This window comes from Liolophura sinensis, chromosome 6, assembly GCF_032854445.1.
Source record: "Liolophura sinensis isolate JHLJ2023 chromosome 6, CUHK_Ljap_v2, whole genome shotgun sequence".
NCBI lineage: Eukaryota > Metazoa > Mollusca > Polyplacophora > Chitonida > Chitonidae > Liolophura > Liolophura sinensis.
This window is the reverse complement of record NC_088300.1, coordinates 58,805,488-58,829,548: the sequence shown is the minus strand read 5'-3', so window position 1 is coordinate 58,829,548 and position 24,061 is coordinate 58,805,488. Positions and strand designations below refer to the sequence as shown.

The 24,061-nt window shown below is 39.4% G+C and overlaps 2 protein-coding genes across 2 annotated transcripts in view; one reads left to right on the top strand and one right to left on the bottom strand.

Moving 5' to 3' along the window:
- The first annotated feature begins 104 nt into the window (after positions 1-104).
- LOC135466738 (serine/arginine-rich splicing factor 7-like) lies at positions 105-4,919 on the top strand. The gene is made up of 6 exons (XM_064744397.1): positions 105-251; positions 516-527; positions 1,653-1,693; positions 2,927-3,013; positions 3,564-3,709; positions 4,072-4,919. The coding sequence occupies exons 1-6, from the start codon at positions 128-130 to the stop codon at positions 4,442-4,444; spliced, it is 783 nt and encodes a 260-aa protein (XP_064600467.1). The 5' UTR covers positions 105-127; the 3' UTR covers positions 4,445-4,919.
- A 3,067-nt stretch (positions 4,920-7,986) lies between these two features.
- The window catches only part of LOC135466135 (bridge-like lipid transfer protein family member 3B), a 62,678-nt gene continuing 46,603 nt past the window's right edge, over positions 7,987-24,061 (bottom strand). The window contains 10 exon segments of the mRNA XM_064743504.1: positions 7,987-9,050; positions 10,950-11,058; positions 11,556-11,785; positions 12,340-12,496; positions 12,815-13,377; positions 13,754-14,906; positions 15,889-15,960; positions 16,446-16,552; positions 16,867-17,565; positions 19,330-19,353. Coding sequence (XP_064599574.1) covers positions 8,500-9,050; positions 10,950-11,058; positions 11,556-11,785; positions 12,340-12,496; positions 12,815-13,377; positions 13,754-14,906; positions 15,889-15,960; positions 16,446-16,552; positions 16,867-17,565; positions 19,330-19,353 — 3,665 coding nt within the window. The 3' untranslated portion in view covers positions 7,987-8,499.

Here is a 24,061-nt window from a genome sequence, read left to right as displayed (position 1 = left end):
TAAACAAAATTCTGAAAATCCGAAAATCTAAAATTATTTGGCCCAAATATTAATACGAAACTACGATAGATAACAAGGGCTGTCTTCATCCGGGCAATCTGAAATTTAGATCCCGCACGCTACGAAGATGTCGAGAAGAGGCGCAGAGGGCCAGCTTTTTGTCGGCCGTCTGAGTAAATCAACTAGAACCAGAGACTTAGAGGACATATTTGAGCGATATGGTCATCTCGCGCGGTGCGAAATTAAGTATGGTGGGTCTTGTTTCATGTTTCATCAATAAACATAATTAGATAGTAACGTCCTTAAAAAATGGCGGCTAACCTTTCTTGCTTGACCGAGTTAGTCAGCGATCTCGTTGAATCGCTATTTACTCCACCAGATATGCTGTTTTTGGAAAGATTTTTGTTTCCGAAAGCACCTTTAATTTCTGTGTTTCTTGAAGTCTATGCATGTTAAATTGGAATGAAGAAAAGAAAATGGAATATATACCTGAGGTATCTTTCTGTTTGTTGCAGGTGCTGAAATGGGTGAGTCAAGGAGACCTTCGGGAAATGTTGTTGTACTGTATGGGATTTTAATTTAAAAAAAAAAAGCCACATGAGCATCTCATGATGGTATGGTAAGGGTAATTATCAGTGTTGAAAGGTGAGCAGGAACACAATTAAGCATCAGAGGCCAGCCAAAAGAGCGGAATGATAGGCTGGATTCTGTAAGATGGATCGAAAGTTGGAGACCACGTGATCGCCTAAGTAACAAACGGCTTGAGTGAAGAAAACGGTCCTCCCAATGTTATTGCATAGGAAAATGCCTATTTTTGAATGGCTGGCAGCGATCTTGCATACGTTGGATTTGTATAATTTTCAGCTTTCCAGATAGTCTTAAGTATTTCTGCATGGCTTTCTTGATGCTATTTTGTATAACTAGGCCTTACTGGTGGCTAGTGAAGTGGCAAAAAGTGACCTTTTCCCCAGTGCTTTAACATTGGGCGTCCATTTTGTTTTCAGCATGAAAGGGTGGTCATGTGAGCCCCAACTTCTGACCCGTCTTACAGAATGAATACAAAGACCAGACTTGATAAGGGTTGGCTACACATAAGTGACCGTAACACATAAACTACTGCTGTAACCGAAGAGCACATTTCAACCTAGCCTGAGTACACTGACTGCAAGTTGAATATTTGGTTATGTCCTATTCATGGGGTTCAACTTACAGTCTGAGACGAGCGCTTAGTTTCCATTGTTTATCTGTGTATGTCATTCCAGCATGAATACACTTAAGAACTTGGGAAGAAAATGTGGTGATAAGGAGTAATAGCACATCCTGGTCTTGTGACAGTGACATTGTGACAGTCCCCATGATATTTTTTGGTTAAATCTAGCAATCTGCTTTGTGTTGAAATTCAGCAACCTGGCATATAATTCATTTGAAATAAATATTTTCGGACAAACACAGAATTTGTTCTCGTATACTTGTTGTTGCAATTAAAAATCCTTTTCTTTTGACGATGATTTTTACAACAACCCATCATGCTAAAAAAATAATAGTATGTAATACACATGTAATTAGAAAGCTAATGTTATTGTGTCATGAAATTATGCAGTTTAAATGATGTAGCCATCAAATATTTCACCTTCCTTTTTCTCTTCGTATAGCCTATGCTTTTGTGGATTATGAAGATCGCCGCGATGCAGAGGTATGATTCTGAAGTGTTAGCTGCCATTTTACTATTTTGAGCGGAAAATGCTTAGCATCACGGTTTATAGGCTACTGAACATTTGATGTGCATATACATATGTATGTTTATTCATCTCTTTTAGCATGGTGAGGTATCAACTGGTTAATGGCTAAAATCTTCCTTTTTGGTTTGCATATGATATTGGTAATCTAAATGTATACATAGACTTTGTTTAACATTCATAGCATGAATTTCTTTGTGATCAGTTGATAAAGATAACGTACTGTATTTTAATAAATTTCACTTTCCAATTTTGTTTGGCATTGAAATTTCATGATTTGGAATGGTAGTATTTTTATCTGTGTAAAGCCAACATTTTCTGATATGTTGATACTAAAGTTCCTAAATTTATAAAACAAATAGCAGCCCTTGCCACGGCAAAGTCACCCTGACTCCATCCCGAGCCAAAGCATGAACCATTGTTTATGAGCAATGACCACTGACCACAATACCATGCCATAGCCTCCCCGGTTCCATTACCGTTACCTGGCCAGTCCGTCACCTGATCCCGATCATGTGACCACCATGGGCCAACCACAGCGCACTTCCATGCCATGGCCACTCGCTCCATGTTACCGGCCAGCCTTTGCTCTCATGCCTTAGAGTACGTTATTAATCGTTTAAAACTCTTGCTGTTGTCTGTTTCTACTTGCTTTTGACTCCTTGAATTAGTCTGTTTAATGTAAGTATAAAGTGTCCAAAGTAACCACAGTAAATATGCTATTTACAGTTCATCCTGGCTTATTCTGTTAACATCAGAACTGCTGATTGGTCCAGTAATTTCTAAATCTTGTGAACAGTTTTACTTCAAGATAGTTACCACTGAACTTCTTCAGTTCTTCATACTTCGTAAGTTTTGAACCATGAAGGAAAACATCTTCACAGATTGCTTGTCACTTTCATTAAGTTGAAACATATGTTGGTAATCACATTCATGAAATTCTTTTGCTATGAACATTTTAGATCATTCAGTGTTATACCCTTTGTATTTTAAAGGTGAGAAAGTATGTAGATGGGTTTGCAGTTGAAAGAGTATCAGTGTTTAATCTATTTCTATTTGTCTTATAGCTGAGGATGTTTGTTACATTTGTTTAATTTTATTTTGGTCTGAAAGCTGGAAATTACTGGGCCATGAAATATGTAATATACCTAAATGTTCAGAGTTCTCATAACGTCATAATGTATTTGTAGGATGCAGTAAAGTATGAAAATGGCAGAGAAATATGTGGCTCCGCTATTATTGTGGAGTGGGCTAAAGGGAATCCAAGGAGACCTCTGGTGAGTTTTATATTCTTAAAACAACTTTTTATTCTGTGAGATCTCGCCACAGCTGATCGACCTCAGACATATGTATCTCATGTATATACCTCATGTAGTTTATTCTGCAACTCTATTATCTTTGTCAGGTACATGTTGAAAAACTCTGGTATTGTCAAAGCTCTGTGGTTTCCTCCATCCGTAAACCTGATTTTTGTCATCAAAGTGAAACTTGTTCAGTTTGATACTAAACACTATTGAAATAGTGAAAAAATGAATATACTTTCATAATTCTGATAAATTTTATAACAGGCAATTTTTAGAGAATTTCTTTGTTATCTCTACTGCTGGGCTCAAATTCTTGGCCTACTGTTCCAAGTGAACACAATGTAGGGTCTCTCACTGTGTCTTTTTTTTGTTTCTAATCCAATCACAAGCCATCACTCACACAAATTCTTATGTTCGATATTGTTGTCTGAAATGGGTGCTGTTATAATTCAGTGAAACCCTACTTGGTTAAATATTTCGTCTTTCACAGAGGCTGATATGCAGAACCTGTCCTTTGTTTCAGTTGCAAACTTATGATGAGTGCTACCGCTGTCATCGAGCGGGTCACTGGGCAAGGGACTGTCCTAATGACAGCCACTATGGTTACAGGAGACCAAGCCGCACTGGGCGGTACAGATCACCATCCCCTTACTCAAGGAAGAGGAGAAGGTACATGTACTAACTGTAGGAGTGATATTACCACATGCAAACCAACTTATGAAGAGAATTGGTCTAAAATTACATTGGTTTCAAGAAGTGACCCATTGTGTTTGTTTCAGTTTGAAACAGATTTGAAACAGCTTGCTAAGTTTCATGTTCATTTTGTGATAAAAAGTTAACAAATCAAGATATTTTTGACTTTTACGATTAAGAAATTAGTTATTAGCTATGAAATTTTCAGTGGTTAGCTATTTATAAGTAAGGAGTTGAAATTCAGGTATGTTGAATGAAATCTTGTCACCTAAGAAGAAGGGAATTTTGAAGGGAAATTTGGTGGAAAATAGACATGACCTTCATATCTCCTTAAGCAGGTCCAGGTCCCGATCCCGATCAAGGGAGCGTAAGCGCAGAACACGCACTAGAAGTCGAAGCAGAACGCGTCGGGATCGATCACGCAGCCGTGACCGACGCAGATCTCGTAGCCCTGAGGAAAGTAAGAAGAAGGCCTCCCGCAGCAGAGAAAAGTCAAGAAGTGTGTCCAAATCGCGAAGCCGATCAAAGTCCAAATCTAAGTCACCAAGTCGATCCAGAAGTAGGTCTGCCAGCAATCCTCCATCAGAGAGATCACATGACGGCTCCGAGAAACTGAATGGAGATGAGGATAATCATGATGATGCGTCACCAGCACGGTCTGCATCCCGGAGTCGCAGTCGAAGTCGAAGTCGTTCTGGTAGTCCCTCGTGAATGGTTGAAAGTGAATACCACATTAATGTTCAGTTTAGCATCATAGAGGTTTAACTCGACTTCTGTATACAGTGGGTGTGTTTGTACAAAGTTTGTCTCCCATCATTACCTGGTGGTGGTGTTGTTGTACATGGTCTCTTTAAAAAAAAGCTTCCTGCCTCTAGTGAAAACTCATTTTATTGCAGGATTCATTGTCATTTGAGCACTGTGTTTGTAATGGTCAACACACTGAGCTAACTTAACAGCTGTCGAATGGATCTCAGAAAACGTATTTGTAAAATATGCTTCTCAGCTAATTGTATTCTGCTGTCACAAAAAGGAGTAAAACTTCCGCAGTTATTTAACTATCTGGTATTTTGCATAGCTTTAGTTGACGTATGGTCAAATAATAATACGGTAATGGTAAGTTTGGTGCTTTGTTTATGTCATACTTTAATTTTCATATTGTCATCGATTAAGAATTGGATCTGTCTAACTTGTGTATATATATATATATATATATATATATATATATATATGCACATGCATATGTATATTTAGTGTTATGTTGCTCTGAGGCTAATATACACAACTTCCATTTTTTAGTAAATCATGCAGCAATTGCATAGAGCACACTTCCTCAAACTGCCACATTGTATGTCACATGTATTTTTCAAATAATAAAGGGTCTCTAGTTTTGTGTAAATGGACTGAAGTGCAAGTCAAAGTGACTCCAGTTAACTAATAAAATGTTAACGGTTTAAGCCTAGAGTATTTTTTCCACTTTTTATATGCCTTCATATTCAGAGTAGTGTATTATCACTGGAATGCCAGCGGTGAGTTATAGGACTTGTGAGTGAATACAAGTATTTTTGTTTCCAGTGACACTGAGTCTGTGACTTGCCATGCCTGGCTTTATGACACCTCTGCAATGCCTTGTGACCAATGACCAAAGAGATTGCATGCATGATTCCAGCTTTCGCTGCTTTGGATCTGGATTTAAGTCAGGAACTTCATTACTGGCTAAAGGGTGATGTGATAGCCCTGGGGCCGCTTGCACAAAATGATCGTAGCCTAAGTGGATTGTAACTACAATGGCAACTCCTGTTAGAAGCCATGGTACTTGCAGTTAATGTAGGCCAAGATCGCTTTGTGCAAGTGGCCCCTAGCCCTTATATGTGGTAAACATGACTCCCCAATGGTAGTGCAATTGAAATCAACTGAGACATTCTCTATTAATGTATGGTGTACCAAAGTTGGGGAGCAAGCCGTGGTTTGGTGTTTAGTTGCCATTCAGACAAGAACACACGAGGCCAGGGTTCAAAACCGGCCTTTGACAGGGAATTGGTAGATTTCACATCACTCGTTAATTGTGGGTCCATAGTGATATTATTAAGTGCATAAGTTGCACATTGTAATGACTTTTGGAGACTGTGTTCCTCCTATATGGTGTGCATATCTGTAATTCACATGGGAAAGTTCGTCAGTAAATCGTCAAAGGTCAGTGGTTTACCTCCACCCACAATACTGACTGCCATAGTGAAAAATTCTTGAATGGCTTTAACGAACAATGATAAAAATGAATAACAAAGCTGGACTGAATACCACAAGAAAGAGAAGACAAATCTCACACAAGACCAATGTATTTATTTCATGGCAAGTTATGCCTATACCCACCTAACATGAGAGATCAATTTGTTGACATTAATTTCAACCTCATATACATCTGAAGACAAAAATAGAATATGTCAAATTTGATTCTATACACCAATATTATGATTCAGCTTGACGATTTAACAGTGGCACATCTTTTATTATGAGAAAATTTATTTCTATGAAAGATTTCCATATATAACAATCTCTCACAGGACAGGTATACCAGTATTAGTAGTTTCTGTGAAATGACTTCTTGAACTATGATGTAGTTCAGCAAACATTCAAGTGAATTTTTTTTCCCCACATAAAATATAAGTAATATGCTAAGTTTGTTCTTTTTCATGAAAAAAATGGACATCAGTAAGCATTTTGTAGACTGTTACGGTAATCTACAGAATGCGTTCCAACTGACATCGCTGCCTGCAAATCAGCCCCATTTGTGAACATATGTTGCGTACAAAATAATGAAGAAAATGTACATAAAATGTATAGCAGACCGGTAACAGCACTAATTTGATTACAGAAACAAACCTTTTTGTTTATACGCATTAACTGTAAATAACCTAAAATTTCACCCCAAATGATGGAATTTCAGAGGTAAAAAATTGTCATAAATATTACTTCATTTTTCTGCCTTGTAAACAAACTTCAAAGTACTTTCTAATGGTCACAGAACTTTCGAAATGGGAAAGATGAGCAACTTGTTCAGGGACGACATTTTAGGTATATTACAGTCACTTACAAACGCTTGCAGAAGAGTACATGTAGATATGTATTACCCATACTTGTTCCTTTTGGGTTTAAATGTTTAACAATGAACCAACAAGCCAATTATCACAGAAATAACAAGGTTTTTCTTTTTTTAACAAGTGAAGAATTTTGGTGTTTGCTATGACAGAGGAAAAATTTGCAAGGACATAAAGTGTAAAAGACAACATTCTTCCATAGTATAATACAATCAAAAAAAGTATTCTGAAAACGTAGACAACAAATCCCACTTGATGCTGAATATATGCGAAATCATTAATATAAAGATTCTGCTCTAGGCAGGTGAGTAATAAATGAATCAGTCGTGTAAGCAATACATTTTTTAATTTTCCCACAGGAAATGCTGCTTACATTCTACACTGTCCTGTTTAACTCCTGCTTTCAGTATTTCAAGCAGGCAACATAATGCGTCTACCCACCTGTCCTTGCAAAATCTGTAAGAGAAGTATATTTGACAACATCCATTAATGCTTAAGATTATCACAGGCACGGACACATTGGGCCTATATGTAATATATGTTCAAACAATCTTAACCACAGCGTATCAGTAATGAGAAAAATGCAAACATCAATATAGTCAAATGCAGCCTGAAAATCCTCTCTAGATGAAGCCAGGCAAGCGGAGACAAGTGGCCTCGTTGTTCAAAACTGTCTAAAACCTTAATACGAGATTTAACAGTTAAACCATGTCTTCGATTTTGCACCTACCCCAAAAATAACCGTGCTATAGAGTACATTACAGTTACAGTTGGGCTCTGAACAACTTCCACAGCTGCTAGGTTTGGCTAAAATTTCGAATACATTGTATAACTAATAACCTGTATTACCTAATACATTACTGAACAACCGGGACTAGGTCACAAAGTTCTAAGACAGATATCGTGTAAATGCACAATTCACTAACAGCTCACTAACGGAGACAAAGATGGGAAATTAAGAATACCATAAATTACATCACAAGTATGTGTGAGCTCGATCTGATCTGGCTTAGGGCTTACCTCCTCTGCACAAGCATATACAAACACTGGACATGCATCACTCACATGTGAGACTATTGTACACAGTACATACCCCAGATAGTCTATATAACAGTCTCAGCTGACGTTAAAGCGCAGCTTTTAACATGGCCGTGATTGAAGTATTTCAATACATAAGTACAATTATACATCAAATCTGCCAAAAGAAATATATAAGGACAAATTAAAAACATAATAACCTAAGTAGAAATTATTGCATCAGAATTGTTCTAAATAATGGAATTCAACCTCCCCAATTATGTTAAAACGAGACCTTAAGTATTATAATGAAACCAGGGAAGACCAATTGCAAAATTTGTGCAGTCAAAGCAACCAATCAAAAAACAGAACATACCAAGGATGAGAAGGATACATGAATATCACATAAGTGGTCAATATGCAAGTGTTTAAAACCTAATGTATAAAAAAATAAATGATATATTCATCCATGACTCAATACTTTGGCTCAATTCACTTATTGAAGAAATGATAAATTTAATACGGGTCACCTATTTCATACAGGACTTGTATGACAAAAGAATACTTTCCTATTTCGAAGTGAAGATATTTGACCAGAATAAATCTTTGACACTTTGGAAACTACAGGTAATTAAGTATCTAAGGTTGATTTAACCATCATCGTCGTGGAGACCGTTGTCGAGCAGATGTCGCATTCCCCGTACTTCTCTTTGACTCTGATCTCAATAATTCCTCCTGCAACAGTCGTAAAGTTGCAACAAGAGAATCTTTCTCCTTCAAAGAGTTTTTCAGTTCATCCTCCAAGTAGGATATTCTCTCAATAAGATTGTTGTTTTCCTCTTGAAGTGACTGGCTGACAGAGCTACCTCCCTTCTCCATATCCAGCCAGCCATTGTTAGGATTCAGGTTGGCTATTTTCTTCATTTGTGTGCGTAGGGTTTGGTTCTCTGTCTTCAGCTCCTCCAGTGTCGTTAGCTGCGTCAGTGCTGCGCTAAGCTGCTCATTAAGCTGCAGGTTCTGCTGTGTCAATCTCTCTACTTGCAGTTTAAAGTTATTGTCTGACAAAGGAAAGTCCATAGGTGAGATTGATCTGCCAGACAATCGCTCATTCAGGCAGACGTCTGGAATCTGGTTCAGTGCTGCCGTCAGCTTGTCCCCTGCCACTGCCAAGCTGTGACTAGACGCTGTTATCCAAGGCAACGGCTCACCTGCAACAAATATGATGAACAGTATTTTAATTAATTGATTGGTGTTTTACGCTGTGCTGAAAAATATTTCACCTATGACGTTGGCAAGCATTATGGTGGGAGGAAACTGGGTAGAGCCTGGGGTAAACCCACAACCATCCGCAGATAACACTTTAATTCAGTGTTACTGTAATAGCAGGTGGTGGATTCAAAGGAAGATAACAGGGAGAGAATCTGAGAGTACACACATATTTGACTGGTGTTTATAGGAGAAGAAAATTTAAATATCAATCAAATACCATTGAAAAGAGAATGCATTTCCTTGCAAGCGCATGCCATAAAAAATTTCTAATATGTACCTCAAGTTGACAAATTATAAATAAAGTCAGCGCCAACATCCGATGTGAGCGACTCGATTTTGCCCAAAAACTAGTCCTGAAGTCTTCTGTGTTAGGAGGAGAATTGCCATTGGAAACCGCCGAAGTGCAGTTCGTACATTTTCGGTTGAACTCTTTTTTCCAGAAGGTAGTGAACAGCACAGTTCGTTTTCCGTTTGATCATCAGGAAACCAGAATGTTGGAAGTAGGTTCCAAGTTTACACAACCGAAATACTCAGAGTAAACTGAAATACCCGTACCCAAAGGAAACTGAAATACCATCACCCTGAAAAAACTCAAATACCCAGAGGAAACTGAAATACCAATACACAGAGTAAACTAAAGTACTGATGCCCAGAGTAAACTGAAGCACAGGTACCCAGAGGAAACTGAAATACCCAGAGTAAAATGAAATACCGGTACCCAGAGTAAACTGAAGTACCCAGAAAAAACTGAAATACCCAGAGGAAACTGAAGTAGTGGTACCCAGAGGAAACTGAAATACCCAGAGTAAACTGAAGTACCAATACCCAGAAGAAACTGAAGTAACAGCACCCAGAGTAAACTGAATTACTCAGAGGAAACTGAAGTACCGGTACCCAGAAGAAACTGAAATACCCAGAGGAAACTGAAATACTGGTACCCAGAGGAAACTGAAGTACCGGTATCCAAAGGAAACTGAAGTATCCGTATCCAGAGGAAACTGAAGTATCTGTATCCAGAGGAAACTGAAGTACTGGTACCCAGAAGAAACTGAAGTACCAAGAGTAAACTGAGCTACCAGTACCCAGAGTAAACTGAAGTACTGGTACCTAGAGAAAACTGAAATACCCAGAGGAAACTGAAGTACCGGTATCCAAAGGAAACTCAAGTACTGGGATCCAGAGGAAGCTGAAGTACCCAGAGTAAACTGACGTTCTGGTACCCAGAGGAAACTGAAGTACCGGTATCCAAAGGAAACTCGAGTACCGGGATCCAGAGGAAGCTGAAGTACCCAGAGTAAACTGACGTTCTGGTACCCAGAGGAAACTGAAGTACCGGCATCCAGAGAAAACTGAAGTACACAGAGTAAACTGACGTACTGGTACCCAGAGGAAACTGAAATAGCGGTATCCAGAGGAAACTGATGAACCCAGAGTAAACCAACTGCTCCTCACCAGGTACCTGCCTTTCAGTCACAGCCAAACCAGCAAGAGCTAGATTTCAGCCTGTAAGCCCATTGAAAAAGGTGCTTAACACCAGAAGAAGTGAAAACAGAGTATACACCTTGGGACCAGACAAGAGTTGACAATATAACCATACAGCATACCCCGTGTGCAAGTGACACATATAATTGTGTGCAATCCTTCCGAGGCATTTATTTATCGGTCTGCTGTAGTAATAGATGTTTCCATATAAATTTAAAACTACTTACAACTCTCAAATAAAAATCCCATGCAGTAATTTGCTTCAAGTACTCAACATAAAAACATTCTAAGAAAATAGTTCACTCAAGAAGCTTCAATTTGTAGAAGGGGACACAACTCAGTTGTGAAAGTCTTACCTCTTATATGAAAGATGCCATTATCTCCCCTTGTTATTGTCAGATGGGCTATTTGTACATTGACTGGCACAGTTCCTGGGTTTGTAAAGTTACTTGGCGGTCGGTCCTCCTGCAGGGCAAAGTAAAAAAATAAATACATAGAACTTGTTTTAATAACACTTTTCTGACAGTGTTAAGAGCCCGCCTATACCTTTTACAGATCAGGCTGAACATGTACAGAATCACACCTGTTCACACAGGCTATCACCAACCTTCAAGTCCTTGACCAGAACACTTATGAAAATAAGATATGATTAACCCCTATTGACACACCTGTAAGCATTTTCCAAAATCTTCAATCTTAAGGTCCATAACCACTACAGAGCCATAACTACTTGCACAAATAAAAATGCCAGTCTTAAGTCATAGCCCCAAAACCTTGATCTAAAGACTATTAATCAATAAATTTGCCCAACATTAGAAATGATCTTGAGGTTTAGCCCTAAGAGCATAATCTGAATATTCAAGAGAGAATCAGACCTTTTGAGACAGACAAGAGTCCATCTTCAAATGTAGTCTGAAGACTAAAACTAGGAGAGAACTTGTTGAGAAAAGTTACGAACCCACCTTTAAGTGTATCCCTAAGTCAATGACCTGAATACTCATGGGCATAGGTTTGGGTAGGATCTCGTCCTCGATAAGGTCAGTAAGGTGGCCAACACTGGACATGAGGAAATGAAGGTCCAACCCTTGACACCTGAGGTCCAGAAAGCCAGCTTCCCCCACCGCGGGGCCAGCCATGTACTTCAGGCAGATTGGGGGGTGAGGAGTATATTCCTCACTCACAGGCACATAACCTATGCAAAGGTAGGTTAAAACATGCTTCATAGTACATCTAATTACTACAACATGGTTATATATGCATCTATTTACTCTTCACACAACTAGATTTCAACACTGTTCAATGTGTGGACAACATTTATGTATAACCTGGGACCGGAGAAGCAATCAATGGCAAAGACATCAATGTACCAAACAAAACTGTTTGTAACATCACTGAAATTGAACGTATTCATCAAAACTTCACAAGGCAAAAATTAGATCACTTTCATGCAGAGTCAAATTCTGACTTTCTGCGCTCTAAAGGCAACCCATTATGAATATACCAGAAAAGCTAAAGCCGTGTGGCAAGTGTGGAATGTAAAAATGCACTTTCTGAATCCCTATAAAGGGCTTAAAATGATATTAAATGATACAGCCAGCACTTAACTTTCTGTGTTAAGAAATTATTCGAACTTTACAAAAAACTCTTAAAAACTCAAAATCAGGTGGATAAATCAATCAGAACCAAGCAAAATGTGTCACTTGAAAAATGATAAACTTGATGTAAAATATCGTCACTGCAATTTACCTGCAGCAGTTGAAAAGCGATTGTAGAAATCCTCGTAGACAATGTTGCCGCTTTCATGAACTCCGAGATGTTGAAACTGGCTGCGTACTGTGATGTCTGGCCCCAGACTCTGTATCAAGACTTCTGTAGACGTCAGCTTGAACACGACCACAGATACCTATAATACATCAGAAGGGAGACACTAAAGACAAGTGAAACATGATAATAATTTCCAGGTTTTTTTTTCACAAGTCTATAAACATTTTAGAAATATACTTTGTAGCTCTTAATTCATCAACTGATCGCAATGCAAGACAATGACACTGTTCACAATGAAGCAAGCTGTCCAAATCCATCTTGACATCTCCAATATTTAAAGTATGTAAAATGTAATGACTGGGAGATAAACAGTGATTCCTTAATATTGCTACTGTATGCTAGATGTATCAAAAAGCCCCAAGCCCAAATAATTTGAAATATTCTGGTGTGTACTGACATGTTCCTTGGCTTTCTCTGCCAGCAGCAGATCCCGACTCACTCCCGTCATGGCCATATCTTCCGTCGTCACGCTGGCGGTCTCCGAGACAGACGGTGCCTCTGGGGGCAGACCAATCGTCCCGTGATGCTCAAAGGCCGGGGCTTCTGCACCATCCTCTAGGCCCATGAACTCGAAATCATCATCAGAGGACATCTCGGTGTTGATGGACATGCTGTCGTAATCCTCTGAATACACAGATGAGGAGTCGTCAGACAGGTCACTGCGGGACTTTAACTTGTCAGAGAAAGCCGTCCAAGCGCTCGTCAGAGACTTCTTTACCTCAGCCGCTGACGAGGTTCTCTTGAACGGAGGGCGCTGTCTTCCTGTACACTCTCCACTCAGAGGCATTGGGCAAGTGCCCCCTGACTCAGACCCCATGTCGCTGCTGCGGGCGCTCCCCTCTGAGTGACCCGGGCCCAGACGCCCAGCAGGGCCGTGACCTGCTGACGAGGTACTGGTCAACCTGGAGGGACTAGTACCTAGCTGGTGAGTACCTGTGGCACTTGTTGCTGACCCAGAATCTGTTGTAGAAAGAAAGTAAATGTTAGCTGGATGGTTCACAATGATATTTTTGTGCCTATTGCCTATTGTTCAATCATACATGATAAGGTACTATAAAATACAAAGTATGGCTGGCTGTAAGGAAAATGAAAACAGATATGTCAAAAAAGAAATTTGAAATTTTTTTTTATGTTTAAGGCATATTTTACATTTCTTAACAATACCTATATTTTATGCATATTTTTATGGTCGGGAATATTCAGAAATGGCATCATTGATGAACATACAGTGACTGCATCATGTTCAGTGGAAATTCTTGCCACCATAATTCTGTAATGACTTCTGCCAGACAAATGCAATGTTCTACACAACAGTGGTGTTTTTAAACTGCCTTACCATCTGTGAGATCCCTGCTAGGCACCTGAAGCTCCACGGTTCCCCGACGTGAATCCATGCTTTCCCCGAGACGGGCCAGGCCAGCCACCATGGTGAGTGGGCTGCTGTATGTTAGACTGGAGGGAGTGACAGAGGGCTGGGGCACTGCTGGGCACACCATGGCCAACTCTGCCTCCTGGAGCACTAGGGAGGCACACAACTTAGTGGTAGAGGAGGATGAGCCAGGCATTAGATGCTCCATGTCGCTGATGAGGCGCTTCTGGAAGTCAGCATACGAGTCCAGCAGGCGCATCATGAACAAGTACTGATAATGGTTGATTTGTGCACGTACTTTCCCGCCAAAGTTGAGCAGCACATAGAAATCTGCTAACTGGAGAGACCGGCCACTGCTGTCTTTGGTTGCATCCCCTATATTTCCACAGCTGATATGGTTCCTAATGTCAGGGTCATCGTCAAAATCTAACAAACTGTTAGGACTATGGTACATGGGATCAATCACATAATCCGCGTCTTCCGTCACTGTGTAATGTTGACGGAGCAGTTTTTTACTAGCTCGAGTCCTGTCCAGCTCACCATGCTCTTTCCTATGCAGTGGTGACCTTCTGGTGTGAAGGTCATCTGAACGCCTCTCTGAGGTTTGTGTCCTAGCTTCTGACTGGCCCTCACCAGCCTGCCTCATAGCCAGGGGATTACAGAACCACAGAGTCAGGGGGATGGACTCGAGGCAGGGGACGGGGCGCTCTGGGGAACTGGGAACCCCCGTGAACTCCACCCATATCTGGTCCATGGCAACTGACCAGATGTCAAAAGCCTTGTCCTGGAGAAGAGTCCCAACATGGAGGCGTGTGTTTGCGTCAACAGACTCCCCGCGTAACAGTGTCTTGGTGGCGCGATCAATGTATGGGTTGTCCTGATTGGCTGCATGATCACAGAATTGCTGCGGAATGGTCACAAAGCTGTTTTGATCGTTGGGAAAATCCGTCTGAGAAAACAGAGAAGCAGTATTAAAGGTATTGAGCAATTTTTTTAAGTCTGTCCTCAAACTCTTGTTTTCCACACGGCAGTTTGTGGCAGTCAATCGGGATACTTGTGCCTGAAGGGCGTCGGGCCTATCCAGCTGTCCTGCCACGCGATTCTCTGAAGGGATGATCAGCTGAAACAGAAAATGCCAACTGTTTACTTTTACACAATCTATTCGTTTGATTCATTTCATAACATACTCAAGAAATCTGCACTTACCCAAAAATGGTCATTTTAATAAGTAGAGGGAAATGGAATGTTCAGAAAAAACAACTGACCTTTGGCAGTTTAACGACAAGGTTTCCCACATGTGACATACCTGTACAGATATGCATGCCATACTGGTGGCGACAATGAATCTTCAAGTAACATTAGACTGCGCAAACAGTTAGAAGAGTGTTGGTGCTAGCTTACTGTTACCAAGAACCCACTGGTGGCCACAGCAACATGATGCAACCTTACATGTATGAACACACATCAAACCAGTACTATTACAACGTTTCTACAAAAACATAAATTGTATTTCGCAGCATTGCTCAGTTTCAAACAGAGAGTGTGTAAGTCAATCATAAATATGTGTACCACTAAGTAAATTCTTTCCAGACCTCAGATACCGCAGACTAGTCTGGTAATGCCCTTAAATAACTACATAGACAACTAACTTTGAGCTCTTGTGACACTGGTAATAGATTTACATATACATTTACCCTAATTCCTCAACCTTTTTGCACATGAAAGAGCAACTTTCAGTGCAATTTATGCATGTTTGATTTTGGAAACAAAAATACACTGGCTGGATCAGTCAACTTCAGGGCTTTACATAACGTATAATCAGTCTGCACATAATAATTCACTCCAAATTTGCTTGAATAAACACCTCGCAAAAATACGAAAAGGTTTCAGAAATACAGCAACATGGTACCTTTACCAAGCAATGAATTGACCACTTTTCTCTTGTAATGAATAAGTAACACTTTACCAGTTTACCCAGAAAACACCATAGCTAACGCAGAAATGAACACTGGACTGCACAGTTTTGGCTCACATTATTTTGGGCGGTAAATAGGCAGGTTCTCTGTTGTTAAATCTTACACAAAAAATAGAAGGCTGTTTACCCGCGGCATGACAGCCTCCATTTTAATGTCCACATGGGTTTGAGGTCCGCCTGAGTCCTCTTCATCTAGCTTCTGAAATATAAACAATTACAACATAATAGCACAATTCTGTTATTTTGTTATTCTGGATTATCCTGCTAATATATCAACACAAAAAATCTGGTTGAACAAGCAAGATTATTAAAGTAGTCACAAGATAATAGAGGGTATAAGAATAGAACAGTAATAAGTAGTGAATTTAAACCTGCAAAGAGTCAAACAGAATTCATGCACCTTTAGCAATGCTTAACTGATTACCAGGCAGTTAAACCTTTGAAATTATAAATCAACATTCACCACTCCCTTTTCAGGGTTTCTATATGGAGGAAACAAGGCTCAGAGAAAACACTGCATCTTAAATGCCATACAAATCTTATGATGTCCGGTCTCGGCCATTATAGCCTGCTGGACATGTTGATCAACATCTCAACCAGTAAGGGTCTTGCTTGTTATTAGAGTGACACACATTCTTTATATACCAGCACATTTCAAATATCAGGTAGACAGCTTAGACTTACAATCCCTTTGGCCAGGTTGAGGAAAAAGTAATTGGCCCAGAGCACTGTGTTGTAGTGGACAGTCAGCCTAACAGGGTTGATCAGGATGTACAAGTTAGGGTGCGGCACTGCAACACAGGTGGACACAACTAAACAATGGTGGCGATATTCTAGTTATCACAAACTCAACAATGCAATCACAAATTACCTCGGGTCTTTGACCTGCATACAGAATGCAACTTTTTTGAAATTAACTTTGTTGGCTTGTTAGTGAGATCCAGTGTTTAAATTTGAAAAAATTACAGGCACCTAACTAGGAAATTTTTCACAAGGCACATTTCTATTAATTCTTAACCCTTGTTTAAGCTAAACTGGTTGTTGGAGGATGTATATACATTTATGTGTTACTAGTAGCAGCTACATCTCTAGTCTAAGCTTTTACCTGGGTAATCAATGCCCTCTGTGAAAAAGTATTCAGTGAACTCCAGCTGTACCACAGACATCTCAGGAGGTAGGTGCAACTGCTTCTTGTCTGAACACAGAAACTTCTTCACCGTGCCCTTTCGGTTGTTAGGCATAGACACCTGAAAGATTGTGAACTCCTCAACTTTTAGCACAAAACAGCTTTCCAACAGTTTAGTTTGTTTCTGGTTGCGACCACTGTACATCCTCTGATCATCATAACCGGGTGCAGATTGAGACTTTTGACCTCCACTTTCTGGTCTATGACCTTGCTGCTCTTTGTGAATTCCTTGTTCAACTCTGTGACCTTTGTCCTCTGGTTTTTGATCTTGGTGTCCCCTATGACCCCCTTGCTCTGCTCTGTGACCTTTCACCTCTGCCCTCTGTCCTCCGCTCTCTGCCCTGGATCTATGTCCATGACCTGGTGGAGGAGCTAACAAAGTTTTGCTATCAGTCTTCTGAAGAGTCTTGCCAGAACCGTGGCCATCGGCATCAGAAAATGATGGAGATCCTTGCCTTTGATGTTGTGCCTGCAAATCCACACTTTGCTGTGTTTTCAAGGAACAAGTTTCTTTTGACAATCGGACATCTTCCTTAAACACTGAGAAGAGTTGCTGCACCCAATGGTTGCGTGAGCCCAGGTTGTCAGCATAACGGTGCCAACTCTTGCGCTCTCCACCTGATGAAGAAGAAGGCAAGCCAGGTACAATAAAGTTTTAAACAAAGGCAAATAGACAAAACTGAAAAAAAAGAAATGTATACAGCTGAGAAGTTTTTATATTTTGTAGCTTATCACAGAACTTGCAATCCTGAAATCAAAATAAATAATTTTCACAATCTGAAAAGAAAATTAAGCATTTAATATAATTCCAAATGGTATTTAATCTTTTCCAAGAAATGACATATATGGTTTTATTTATTGATTTATTTCATTGGTGTTGTGTGCTTTGGGCCAATTTAAGGTGGGAGGAAACCAACAGCTGAATCTGAACTCACTAGCTGCTAGCACACTAACCACTCTGCCACATAGGCCCCTATATGGTTTTATAATAAAACATTATAATCAGAACACAAATAATCCAAAAAATCTGCATGAATCTTCTACCCTTGTCCTCTACTCCAATCCAATGGTAGCTTTTGCTCATGATAGCTAGTATACAAGTAAACATCATTTTTTTTTTTTTTTGGTAACAGATGATGGGGAAGTGGACAACCATGCAGTACACCACTGACTGACTGTCAACTGAGCAGCAACACTGGCGGGGATTTCACAGACGAGCACAACAGCGCTAGACCAAAACCCCTTGATATGAAGAAACCACTTATAGGGGGACAAGACACCAAATTACCAGACAATATGACACCACCAGGATGGATGGGATGATGTTTTGTATTCACAATATATATATATCTGTTAATGTAACCAAGGTGGATATGTTCGGACAGAACTGTACAATGTGATGAAACAATACATACGCCATCAACACCTTAGTTTTTCTAAACTATATAAACATATAAATTTTCTTCTTTAAGCACGTCTGAAACAAGTTTTCCCCAGCATATATTTGTGCTGATTATACAAACAAAAAAAAACCCCCAAAAATATCAGCTATATTTTAGAAAAAACTTCTCAAATTATATTAATTGTTTTAACAGACCACTTGAATGCATGCATTCATGAGCTGGAAATGGCATGCTGTACAGATGATAACCACAGGATGGGGAACAGGGTCCATGTAACCAAAGCTCTTCAGCATTCTATTCATTCTCAAGAGCGAGACGGAGGAAAAGTTAGATAAATTCAATAACCAAAATATCAGCCAGGAAAAAATAGGTTACCCAAAACTCCTTAAACTAAGACCATTTCCACAGATTTTCTATTAAATAGACCAAAGTTTGCAGCTTAGAAACCCCATTTGAGATTGCAAATGATGTCATGTATGTTTTAGAATTGTTCAGTAATGTTGAAATTTAAGTGCCTGAAGTTTAAATTCTACCCTCAGTTGGAGTACATTCTTGTACTTTTTTTTGGAGAAATGAAATCTTTTGACGAAATGACCTGTATGGCATCAATGAGATAAAGGTGATTTTCAGCAAGTTGGTCTACCTGTATATACAGTGACAATGTGCAGACTGTAAAACACACCGACTGGATAAGAAAAAGTCTAATCTTCTGATAATACATGGCACCAACAAAACTCCAGTTAACAAGTGATACAACTACCGTCTACGTAGAAGATATGTTAATTTTTACTTTTCATTTGAAAACTGTAATGATCTGTAGATTTCTATCGGCTTTTGAGTACTGCGACTGGGTCTTCACAGTGAGAAACAGATGTACAGGCTAAAGTAGGAATAAAATGGGGTGCAAAAAGAGGTCAAAGGGCATCCAATCACAGGAGAACATTTAGATGGACAAAAGTATGAAGGAATGAGGACTCACCGCGGGACATAATGAGTGAGGCATCTGCAAATATTACATGGATCAAACAATAAGAGGATCCAAAGAAACAGTCTAATTAATGTTAGTATACATAGGGTATCATTCACAAAATAGTACTGCAGAAAAATGTAAAAACTAACTCAGGAGGAAATGAACAGAGTCAGTGAAAAAAACTGTTCAGAGAATTTACATCCATAAGATCAAATAGTCATTCAACAAAATAATTTACAAAAGGGAAAAAAAAAAGAAACAGAAAGGTAAAATGTCTTTTAAAACATTCAAACATTAACATTTGTAGAGTTAAGAGTAACATATGTTGAAAAGTAACAACAGACTGTATGAAGGTACCATAGAAAATAAAAGGCACGGATAGCCTGGGCTCTAATTAGCTTCAGCCTATATATAGATCTCCAAAATGTCCCAAGCATATTTTATGGAAACAGTTGAGAAAATACATGTATGGCTTGTATACAACAATGTTCAGAATCCTGCAGAATGAATTATAAAGAAACCCAGTTTACTTCTGCAATACACTGACATATGAATAAACATGCTCACTGTCCATTTGGTACTTGCATATGTAAGAAGACAAAACATGCTTGCAGATTTATAATGACATTATGTGTTGAAAAGGTTTAGTGTGAAAGGGCAGTTTGGGCAATCTGGTGCCGATCAGGCACTTTCAAGCTGACAATATGGCTGGCACCAGCCTGCGGAGATCTATGTAATCCATTTCAATGCAGGCATGAAGATTTCAGAATTGCTGGGAAACACTTTTTCATGTACTTGTTACCTGAAAATGGTCGGAAATGTTTTTTGGTTCCCAACAATTTCTGCTGTGGGAACCAATTTACCTGTACTGGTAATAATTTTAGTATTAATAGCATTTCATCAAATAAATTTTGGTGTTTGGTCTTTCTTCCCGACCTAATTTTCATTTACTTTGTAAATTAAAAAATACCATCATCCCTCAACCTTTTTGTTTAAAGTGTATAAACTGTCACTGAACAACTGAGGTATCTGACTGCAAACTATGGAAAAAAGAAAGGAGAGACCAAGGTACTCTAAACTTTGTCCGTTTGAGTTATCTCCTCAAAAATACAATCATCATGTGTTAAATACAACTTCCACAACAGCCTTACAATCAAGCCAATCTCAGAATCCGAATTTCATATGAATCACAACTTCCTTGGTCAAGGAGCTTGACTGGCCTTCTATCCTACATGTAATTCATTGGCTGTGCTACTTCCTGTCCATCGTGGCAGATAGCATTGCAGGCTCTCTGTACACAGAGATTGCATAAGGACCATTTTTCACGAGACCACTTGATGCAACAAAGTACAAGGGCTTAGTCACACCTTAGCCACAATTTCAAGGCTCACAACTCAAGTCTTCGGACAATTAACTCTGTTCAATGTTTACTAAGCAGCACTGAGTGAGTGGCCAAGCCTTTTTTTTGTTGGAAACGGACCAATCCTTTCCGTGAAATCCTCCTGCCTGCACTGTACAGCCATTCAAACTAACCAATAATGAAAAAAGAAGCCAATTTCAAGCTTTGATCAAGAGTCTGGTATTGGCATATCTATTAATTTGAGTGATGGTTATTGTTGAAATTTAAGAGGACACTTTGTCCCAGGTATATTTACAGCCATCATTCTTATTGGCTGAAGGCGGTGTAGACAAATTATTGGTATTTTCTATGGCAAGGAAAGTGGTAAAATTTAATGTTGTGTCACTATAGAATGTCCTGCTGGCAAACAACTGCATCCTAAATTTGGTGAACAAAAATAATTAGCTCCCAGTGAATTTATTGCAAGTATTAAAAGCAGTGAATGCAGAGAAAGATGCAAGCGTGTTTCGCTGATTTAGATTGGCATCATTATCAAGCAAATGTGCCACAATGAATGTATTCAGTCAGACTCCTGGGATGTTTAGTCGAAGAATGGGTATTAATTGTAAATCACAATTACAAGAACATGAACACTTAGCACACTCGATGGGACATTCAATAATTTGTCAGTGGCGAGTGATCGGAACTGTCAAATTCTCCACTGGAGACGAACTAATGGTAAGAAAATATATTGTCAGGTCATACATCAATTTACTGGCTGGTCCTAAACCTAAAAGGCCACGGAGAAAAGGCTATAATATGAGTGCGCTCACTGAGGCTGATAACCGCTCCCCACCCCTCCACCCCACCCCTCCAGCTGTTTGAATCAATACCCGCCAGCCCATAACAATAAGTGGCCATATAAACCACCTTCACAACGAATCACATTTATCAATCTTGCGAGATCAATTCTGATTGGACAGCTCAGGCCAAGGATCAATCTATAGGCCCGTCCTGAGATAAGTCCAAAATTTCATTTGTTGTTTTCAGGACGTCGTTTTGAGTAATTGATCGGTTCACAGGACTGGCCAAAGAATTTCTATGGTTGAATAATAGGATGGCGGTAAATTAATCTTCTGTGTTTGGTAAAAAAAAATGAAAGGAAATTCTAACAAGAAAATGAAGATCGTGGTAGGAAATTAACCCAGTTTGTTGGACAGAACTCTCAAGTGAGAGAAACAGACTTCAGTCATCTTGTATGGAACAGAACCCAGTTTTTAGTGTACAGCCCTCAAGCAAGAGAACCAGGCTTCAGCGATCACAGACAGAAAAGAATCCCTGTCAGTAGGGTTCAGCTTTCAGGCAAACTCAGAGACCATGGATACAGAAAGGAATCCACTTTTTGGGACACAGCTCTCTATCAAGAGGATCGACTTCAGTCATCATGGATAAAAAAAAAAACCAGTTTGTACGGTGCAGCTATCAAGCTAGTGAAAGCTTTCAAGTAATAAAATCAAACTTCAGTGACTATAGAAAGAAAAGAACCCAGTTTGTGAGACACAGCTTTCAACCAAGAGAATCAAACTTCAGCTACCATTGATAGAAAGGAACCCAGTCTGTAGGGTACACATCTAGCTTTCAAGCCAAAGAACTAGATTTCAATGATTTTGGATAGAGAAGAGCCTAGTTTGTAAGGGGACAGCTTTCAAGACAGAGAAGCATACGGCATCAATCCTGGGTATAAAAGAACCCAGTTTGCATGGCACTGATTTCAAGTCAGTGAAGCTCTCATTAGTGATCCTGAATTGAAAAAAAAACAAGTTTGTGTGGCACAGCCTTCAAGTCAGTGAAGCTTACATTAGTGATCCTGGATAGAAAAGAACCCAGTTTGTGGGACACAGCCTTCAAGTCAGTGAAGCTTACATTAATGATCCTGGATAGAGAAGAACCAAGTTTGTGGGGCACAGGTTTCAAGTCAGTGAAGCTCAAATTAGTGATCCTGGATAGAAAGGAACCAAGTTTGTGGGGTACAGCCTTCAAGTCAGAGAAGCTTACATTAGTGATTCTACATAGAAAAGAACCCAGTTTGTGGGACACAGCCTTCAAGTCAGTGAAGCTTACATTAATGATCCTGGATAGAGAAGAACCAAGTTTGTTGGGCACAGATTTCAAGTCAGAGAAGCTCTCATTAGTGATCCTGGATAGAAAAGAACCAAGTTTGTGGGGCACAGGTTTCAAGTCAGTGAAGCTCAAATTAGTGATCCTGGATAGAAAAGAACCAAGTTTGTGGGGTACAGCCTTCAAGTCAGAGAAGCTCACATTAGTGATCCTGGACAGAAAAGAACCAAGTTTGTGGGGCACAGCCTTCAAGTCAGTGAAGCTCACATTAGTGATCCTGGATAAAAAAGAACCAAGTTTGTGGGGCACAGCCTTCAAGTCAGTGAAGCTCACATTACTGATCCTGGATAAAAAAGAACCAAGTTTGTTGGGCACAACTCAAAAAGTGAGAGAATCCTACTTTATAGAACACAAATCACCAAAGTAATCAATGTTACAGGATATGGTCCAGGGGCTATATGACTAAGGAAAAGGTGGGGTGAAGCTTCAATGCTTCCGGTTGTTAGACGGCCCCTGGGTCCGTGTGTGATTTGATTTCTGAGTCCACCACCTCTCACTCAAAGACACAAATACACATTTTGGAAATGCTAAAGCTAGTCCTACTGCATTATAAATGTGTATCTCTGAAAAAAACGGATGAACAAGTAGTTTGGCAAACAGACAGAAAGACTGGGAACCTATCTCATCAGGCTTTTAAAACCATCCAAGGAACTTATTTGTGTTCCTTTATTATGTGTGCTGGGGAAATAATTAGGCTATGAGAAAAGATTCTGCAGGGCTGGTTAGTATAAAATATTTATGACAAAGCCTTTTAAAAAAGTACATTTGTGATGAAAACATAAAACAAGCATTTGGCAACATAAAACCTTGTGGCAAATTCATAACAGGATAAGCATCAGCTGGTTGCAGAATAAACTTGTATAATTTAATAAAGTTTCTGATAAAAGTAAGAATAATCTGACAATCTGTTATTACAAATACATGTATATGTCATGTACTGGGCCATAAAATGTTGACAAAAATTCATGAGGCACATTCACTTTCAAATAAGTATCCTACTCATGGGAGATATTCATATTCACCTAGTTTCATACACCTACGTAAATCCATTCAATTTTTTTAGGCAGCCAATAAGTGCGCAGATCTGATGAGATAATATTTATCCTTATGCTAAATTAGGCTACAAGGTAAAAATTGATCCAAAATTTAGGATTGAGCTTGTCTTGCCTTATTTAACACTATGCACAGGTACCTGTCAAAGGGCAGTGGTGTCCAATGGGATTT

Bases quoted from the DNA above. Each gene is read 5' to 3' on its own strand.
- LOC135466738 (XM_064744397.1), top strand. From the start codon at position 128: ATGTCGAGAAGAGGCGCAGAGGGCCAGCTTTTTGTCGGCCGTCTGAGT. The intron at 1,694-2,926 runs GTATGATTCTGA...ATGTATTTGTAG, and splicing joins AAGATCGCCGCGATGCAGAG to GATGCAGTAAAGTATGAAAA. The intron at 3,710-4,071 runs GTACATGTACTA...CTCCTTAAGCAG, and splicing joins TACTCAAGGAAGAGGAGAAG to GTCCAGGTCCCGATCCCGAT.